At 41.5% G+C, this 8,264-nt stretch overlaps 2 protein-coding genes across 2 annotated transcripts; both read right to left on the reverse strand.

Annotated features, from left to right (window-relative positions):
- Positions 1-4,655: 4,655 nt before the first annotated feature.
- On the reverse strand, positions 4,656-5,692 carry LOC120456973 (serine protease SP24D). The gene has a single exon (XM_039644120.2). It carries the CDS (start codon positions 5,680-5,682, stop codon positions 4,903-4,905), a length of 780 nt encoding a protein of 259 aa, XP_039500054.1. The 5' UTR covers positions 5,683-5,692; the 3' UTR covers positions 4,656-4,902.
- Positions 5,693-6,778: 1,086 nt separating this feature from the next.
- LOC120456987 (serine protease SP24D-like) lies at positions 6,779-7,812 on the reverse strand. The gene has a single exon (XM_039644136.2). The coding sequence runs from the start codon at positions 7,782-7,784 to the stop codon at positions 6,996-6,998; it is 789 nt and encodes a 262-aa protein (XP_039500070.1). The 5' UTR covers positions 7,785-7,812; the 3' UTR covers positions 6,779-6,995.
- Positions 7,813-8,264: the final 452 nt, after the last annotated feature.

The raw sequence follows: 8,264 nt of genomic DNA on the forward strand, positions 1-8,264 counted from the left end.
CACACAATAGCACCTATGATATGCCACCTGAGCGAACGTTGTACTAGTGCTGCATTCAACGCATTCATTTGTCATACATTTATGCAATTTACCCCATTGTGCCACGCCCACTGAGTGGGCGTTGGGGGGAGGGGGCGTTGGGTGGCGAAAAGGGAGTGGCACTGCACTGGGCACTGAGCATTTATTGAATTTTGTGACTTCGAGCATTTTACATTTTAAACATAAAGCAAGCAAGCAGAGCCAATGTGTCGACCGGATCGACCAGCAGATACCCTGTATTCTAAGGGGTTCATGTGTGGGTTCATCATTCAATAGTTGCACTTTGATGACGTGGCAGTGTGGCATGCATTCCAAATTTCCACAACTCAATTACATAGTTCTTCCATACAGAATAGAGTGATTAGAGGATAACACCGATTCGAATCCCATCTGGCATGGCAGTGGAGAGCTCCATAGGTCCTGCTAGTGTTTGCATACGGCTTTAGTATGGGTTCCTGGTGTTGTGGGTCTCATGTATAGGGTATCGGTGTAGGTATGGTATGTAGGGTATGGTATGTAGGGTATGGTGTGTAGGGTATAGGGTGTAGGGTATAGGGTGTAGGGTATAGGGTGTAGGGTATAGGAAGTAGTGTATAGGGTATAGGGTGTGGGGCTTCGGGTTTCGGGGGATCCCCGGTAACATGCCTCAGGCTCGGCTCTGTTTGGCCTTTTCGGCACATAAATTGCCCTGGCCAGACCAGAAAGGAGCTGTCTGTGTTGTTGCTGTTGCTGTTTCTGTTTCTGTTGGTATGTTGTTTTTGTGCCTGTCTGCCATTTAGCCGCATTTTGTTTTTCATTTTAGCCAGTGCGTGTGCCCTCCTGCGTGTGTATTGTCGGCTGACACACACACACACACACACACACACCCGCCTATACACACGTACACACACGGTATGCACAACGGAAATGAATTGAAATTTTAAAACCCACAGCTGCGACCGCTTCCTGCGGCAAAAGTAGCACCAACCGACGACACTTCCCAATATACACAGATGTATGTACTTACACATGTCTGTCGCCCCCGCTTGTTGTGCCTTCTGCGTGTGAGTGTATGGGTGGACTTATTTATGTGTGCGTTCCAGAGAGTTATTTCCATTATTTTTGTTTAACCATTATTGTAGGAACCAATGTGACGAATGAGCCAAAATTATAATGCAAAGCGGCACCTACCAGCCTGTGTTTTAAGCCTGAATGATTGATTTAATTAACCGAGTTACTCTATCTCGTACTATGCATTTAGTTTTTACCAAAGTTTTTGTTTTAAGCAACAACTGCATATTTTTACTTTGAAAAATTACCCCTAACAACCACGTGTCGTATACGTAATTTGCTAGTAATGTGCGACATCTCTTAGGTAGCTCTGGAAAAATGATTAGTTTTCTAACCTCTACCATTAATATTGATGTTACACATTACGCTCAGTTGGCAATAGGTAGAAAATAAATATTGCGCAATAAGCCAATTAGTGCCGTGCACATACCGTGTCACTTAGAGCCAACTGGCTCCTTGAAAAAGCATGGAGTAAAAAAATATCTCTTATCGCACAACTCCTTTCTCCTGCCGAAACCAATTTTCGGAATTGCTGTTCCGTGCAATTCATTTAAATAAAAACACATATATGCTCAGATATGTGCGCAAACATGGCTATATGCTGCTGGCCCATACTACTCGCTTGTCTATGTGGACGTAGAAGTTTATATCGTTGATACACTTGGACGCATTCTTATGCCAAACACACACGGTTCCGGCCCCTTCATTGCCCAGTATTTAAAGTCGAGCCAGCCCCGATGCTCCTTTTCATTTAAAATTCCAATGTGCCTGCACTAGTCGCATCGACAATATAATTGAGTCCCTCCATTTCATCGATGCCGAATGATGACACATCGCAAAACGTGTCCGTCAGAAGAGTGAGGCGTGAAGGAGTTTGCCAGATCGAAGTTCCAGTCCACTCTTGTTTACAATTTCCGCTTCGAACTTGTTCGATTTGCGGCAGAAACAAGAAAAATAATGATCGATATGGTTGTATTTTTGTGGAATTTAATAACTCTTGACTTGAGTTATTCAATATTCAAATTGCGAGTGCCCCTGCAAGTGGCAGTTTGAGGGCAAGCGTATAGGAATGAGGTGATAGATGGTAACTTCCTGCACTTCCTGCTCCAGTGGAACACTAACGAAGTAATAAAGCCATTTTCCGCCACAAGTGCCATACGTAATACTTTATTAATAGTTATTACCTTAATTGGGAGTCAAATAGGCGGATTGCTTGCAAGCAAATAGATATGGAGGTCGAGTCGCCCTCATTGCATTCCCCATATTTATGAACTCAAATATTTCCACTTCATTTCCACTGCTGTGGCTTTTCAGTCAGCGATTTCAGCGACAATTTAAGAGGGAAATTATGAAGAGCGACACGCGACAAGGTTCATGGGAAATTCCGGCCTTTTATCGCCACAAACTGCTGCGCTGCAGTCATCTTCTTCGGCAGACTGCGTCAAAAAAGAATTACACTCGGTCCTCGGTCCTTTTATTTTACGATTATTTTCTATTTTAATTATTTACATAAAAATGCTGCTAGCAATGATTGATGGCATTGACATAGGGCCGAAGGGAGAGGGCGCCTCGGAGGACTCCTGCGGATTCGCAACCGAAGCCAAATAAAGATGCCGATGATGACTGCGATGATGACAACACACACTCGTTGGCAAATATAACGCATACGTACTGTGTGACTGCATGTGTGTGCGACCGAGCATGTATAAATTGTAAATCAATAAATAAACGAAAAAAACAAGAATCGAACGGGGCTCACGCAAAAATCGTAAATAAATAAAGCGCGCAAAGTGACGCACAGAACACTGCACGAAAAGTGCACCAGAAAGGGTTAAGGCAGAGGGTTAAGGGCATACACATACATTCATACATATAGTATAGACATTTTTTTTTTTTCGCTGGGCAGAGGGGCTAACGCTGAACTGGCATATTGTTATTGCTATTGTTCCTGTGCAGCGGCCCATTGTTTATTTGATTTTGTATTTGGTGTATCGCGCGGAGCGCAGCGATAAAAATGCTGCTAAAGTATAAATTATGCCAATATAAGTTGGTAAATGCGCGAGATCGCAGCAACAACATGGGCCACGAGTGAGAAAAAGTGACACCAAAGTTAAGCGAGGGCGGCAAACAAAGTTCTGATTAAAAGCAAATGCTCGTGGTGTAGGACCATAGTAGAAGTACCTTGTTGTACATATTAACATTATTGTATAAATATAGCATAACTATAGTTTGTGAACATTATATTAGAATATAAGGAACCATTGTGCATCGATATTATCGGTTGAGGAAAAGATCGATCGATGAGTGAGATCTGCGATCTCTTACTCCGGTTGGCGTCGAATGCCACAGATTGCTTTTTGAAAACTTACTGTGAAACACATTTGGGAAATAAAATAAACTAACAGAAACAGTGACCTATAATGGGTTTAATTAATTAATAGGAAACTTCTCCATTGACATACAAGACAAGGGAACGAAAAGCTAACCATTAAATGTGTAGGCAATTGGGATCATTGGTTTTGAAACCACATTTTTACCTGCCTTCAAAAATTAATTAAAATCCTCAGTAATTTTAATTAATTTGAATTTAATAATTAAAACGCTCATTAATTTTAATTAATTTTCGAAACTTAAAAAGTTAGTAACACAGTTACAAAACAATTCATGAGATACACTCTTTAAGTCCATACTTGCAGAGCACTTTTACTTATCCTTTTACCGCTTTTCATCTAATTTCCAGCCCAGTTAGACGACAGTAGTATTAATATTTTGTATCAACCCTCGTTGAAAACAATGGCCAGGAGACAATGTAGCCATATCGATAAAGGGCCATATTCCCAATACACACACACACGTACAATTCCGTATCGGTATGTGTTTTTTGGGTGGGTATTGGTGGCCATTCGGGTCACGCTCAAAAAATGCGCATAATTGGCAAATTTAGAGTAAAATTGCTTGACAAATATGCAAAAAATGTGTAACCCACTGAAGGCGCGCCAGCTCAGAGAAGCCAACACTTTAAAGGCGAAGACCTGCCAGAAATTTCAGCGATTCGGCGGAGTAAAATATACAAAAGATAAGAGTCCTTTAAGGATCTCAACTATGGGTATTTATCAGTGCAGTGAACCACTGTAGCCAGCGTAATTATATATGCAACTGCAGTATATAGAAATATAAAAACCAAACTAATTAATAAAAACCGAGTAAGCACTCATTCTGAACTTATACCTCCTTTACAATATATTCTGCAAGGGTATAACAATGAAATTAATTTGTATTAATAAAAAAATATATATATACTTGTATACAAGCCAATTTATGTCACCCGCGTCCGAACCGGAATCTAGTCCAGCATGTCGACGAACCGGTTCGCAAACTGGGACCTTATCATCCGTTGAGGTTCGAACCCCGAACCGCACCAAAGCTGATATGATATGGATTCACAGCCCTGGTATTCATCGTGATTAATCGACCCTAAACATTAATTTATTGGCTAGATCAAAACACCTAAACCCGTGATTTCCCGAGCTTTTGCTTATCACTCAAGTGCAAACAAAACGCCAATCTTTTCACTTTTCAGAGATAGTGATAGAGCATTTAATTTACGGAAATTGTAGCATACAAAACTATCATTTTTTGCAGTATCATGTACATCAAACACCAAATAACACACATACCCATTAAGTTTCCGCTTTTCATAATAAACAATATTATAAACAAAGTATTTTTTATTTATAAAGCTTTAAATAAAAAAAAAAAATTCCGTTTATGTGCTAAGTTTGATTAACAAAAGTATTTTCTTGTTTTATATTCTTAGACATCAGAGTGCTTCTTGATCCAGTCCTTAAAGTAGAAGACCCTGGCATATCCATCCGGATAGCTGGACCCACACCCGTCCACGACGAATCCGGCCACGCCCACCAGTTGGTTGTTGTATACGGCCGGACCACCAGAGTCGCCATTGCAAGCACCATTGTCCACCATGTGAAGCAGACAGAGCTCACCCTCGAATCCGAATTCGATCAGCTCCTCGCACTGCTCCGTGGTAATCGACTTCAGGGTGTTGTACTGCAGATAGCGGGGCAGATCTCCCTGGTGCTTGATCCTTCCCCAGCCGGAGATGACGACATCCACATCCGCTGGCGTGTCCACAGTGGGTAGATCGATGGGCTGAATGCTCGTGGACAGGATCAGGGGGGTCTCTAGTCGCAGCAGGGCCACGTCGTTGAGGAAGTTGCCGTACTCCTCGTGGACAATCACCTCGGCCACCTGGATGAGGACTCCACCGCTGAATCGGTCGTTGGAGCCCGCTCGAATGGTAAAACGCTCAGCTGCGATTGGCGTAATCACATGGTTCTCGTCCTCGTTGGACACACAATGGGCGGCGGTTAGGATGTAGGTTCTGGTCAGAATTGAACCCCCACAACTGTGGGAACCACCATTTCTGAGGGACACCTGGTGGGGAAACTGGTTTTTCGATGCATCCTCACCGCCCACCACTCGGCCGTTTAGTTTACCAGGGGCCGACTGTACGGGAAGCACCAGGAACAGCAGAAAGCTGCAAAGCAAAATCGTCACTTTACCGATTGTCATTTTTTCAAATGGACAATGCCCAACTCGGCGAAGCCTCTTATATGTGATCACCCGGTGATCTAGCCTTCTGATTTGCAGCAGTCACTATCTTATCCGTATCTTATCGAGCGATATTTATTTTATAGGTGTTTTAATATGTATAAATCCAATCGAAGAGTCGTGGCGATAAATTATGTCATTGCTAATTGTTTTACGGCTTGTAGGCTTATCTTGTGGTCAAATCTAAAGAAGTTACTTTCTTTGCCCAGTTTTGAACACATTGCAATCAATAACCCATTGTCCAAATAATGTATAAAATGGTTATTAAGAATGTATCATATAGCAATTTTATGTAAATATGTCGATGATCATCGATGATTATCGGAAAAATACCTGTTTAATATCTTTCCCCAGCCTATTTGGCTATTCTAGAATCAATAAATTAATTTCACACTAAAAAAAATAAAAGCCGTCGTTTCAACAAAACTATTCTTACATAAGAATACTTCTTTAACATCAACTGACTATTCTCTAAAGAACAATTTTTGCAGAAGTTATATAGTTGAAGATTTGTTTAAAAAAAAATATTTCTTACTACTTTAAGGTTTTAAATATTAAGAATATATAGATAGAATATATGCATAGATATTTTTGTGCTTTTTTCGTAATGTTTGGTCCCCGACCAATGTAATATTAGTATGAATGTTACGATGTAATCGCCAGTTCCTACTATTTAGAATGGTTTGGTTAGCCAATAATCAAAAAACAAGAATTCAATAATTACGACAAATTTTTATGTACTTTATTTATGCTATGAGGTTTCACGGCTTTTAATCAAACTTACCTTATCACGCACTGTTTCTGAACTCATAGTCAACTTTCGCATGTTAGAGAAATCATGAAAAGTGACTTATGCACATGGGTTAGTGGTTTTTATGAATTAAAAACCGCGTAAAGTTTATCCAATTAACACAGTATCTGTGTTAAGCTAAGCTAAGCTTTGCATGAAATCATTACCACATAAACAGCATGTTTTTAAACTAATCGTTTTAAGAATATCCTCATCCAACCATTTAATTTTACCATTGCAAACATTCCAACCATATTAAAGATTAAATAGTTTCTAAAGAATATTTATTCAATTGCAATATAAACCGATGTTGTTCCCCTGTTATTACGATCATTTTTACCATATGCTGAGACTTATAGCTGGCGGGAAAGAGAAAAACAATTAAAAGTTAATATTTTATTGATAGTGCAATCTAAAATTTTAATTATTGTCCAGCAGTTATTCAAATTAAGTTCCCGGAGTGCAGTTTGCAGCTATGACAGCACTATTTCACATCCGAGTTATTCTTGATCCATGCGTTGTGGTAGTGCACCCTGGCATATCCATCTGGATAGCTGGTTCCACAGGCAGACCACACGAACCCGGCCACGCCCACCAGTTGGTTGTTGTACACGGCCGGACCACCAGAGTCCCCATTGCACGCCCCATTGTCGGCCTCGTGGATCAGGCACAACTCGCTTTGGACCCCCCAGCCGATCAGGTCGTCGCACCTGTCCAAGGAAATGGACTTCAGGGTGTTGTACTGCAGATAGCGGGGCAGATCTCCCAGGTGCTTGATTCTTCCCCAGCCGGAGATGACGACATCCACGTCCGCTGGCGTGTCCACAGTGGGTAGATCGATGGGCTGAATGCTCGTGGACAGGATCAGGGGGGTCTCTAGTCGCAGCAGGGCCACGTCGTTGAGGAAGTTGCCGTACTCCTCGTGGACAATCACCTCGGCCACCTGGATGAGGACTCCACCGCTGAATCGGTCGTTGGAGCCAGCTCGAATGGTAAAACGCTCCGCAGCAATTGGAATGTGATTTCCATTTGAGTCCTGGTTGGTTACACAATGGGCGGCGGTTAAGATGTAGTTCCTGGACAGAATCGAACCTCCACAGCTGTGGGAGCCACCATTTCTGAGGGACACCTGGTGGGGAAACTGATTTTTCGCCGCATCCTCACCGCCCACCACACGACCGTTTAGTTTACCAGGTGCCGACTGTACGGGCAGTGCCAACAGTAGCAAACAACTACCAAGGAAAATCGCTGCAAATCGCTCAACGGATCTCATTTTTCAAATGGGCAAACCCCAACGGGGGTTACCTCCTTATATAGATTGGCATTTAACTTAATTTATAACACTTGCACTATCTGTACTTAACCAGTATGTGTACTTCCAATCTAAGACCAAATGGTTTATGTATAAGACGAACGCAAAATTGTCCAATAAGTAAAAACCTTTTCTAAATGTGTTTGAGAATCGTTTTCCCTAAATTCTTAAATAAATATTCTTTTTAAAATACCGCTGAAGCAGTCGAGTAGTAAATAGATTTATTTCTGTGTCCATTCACATTTTAACCCCGCTGCTTGGTTTGCCGTTAAGCCTGTAATATCTTATCGATCTATTTTGGCCTTATGTGGGAAATCTAATCGAAATTGTCAACTATTACGGAGATTTGGAGAATGTCACTAGCAGATAAGCTTGACTTATCTTGATGGGGCAATCCATTCTGTAGTTTGACCTTGTCCGTCGATTGGAAAGATGCATACT

This window comes from Drosophila santomea, chromosome X (assembly GCF_016746245.2).
Source record: "Drosophila santomea strain STO CAGO 1482 chromosome X, Prin_Dsan_1.1, whole genome shotgun sequence".
Lineage (NCBI taxonomy): Eukaryota > Metazoa > Arthropoda > Insecta > Diptera > Drosophilidae > Drosophila > Drosophila santomea.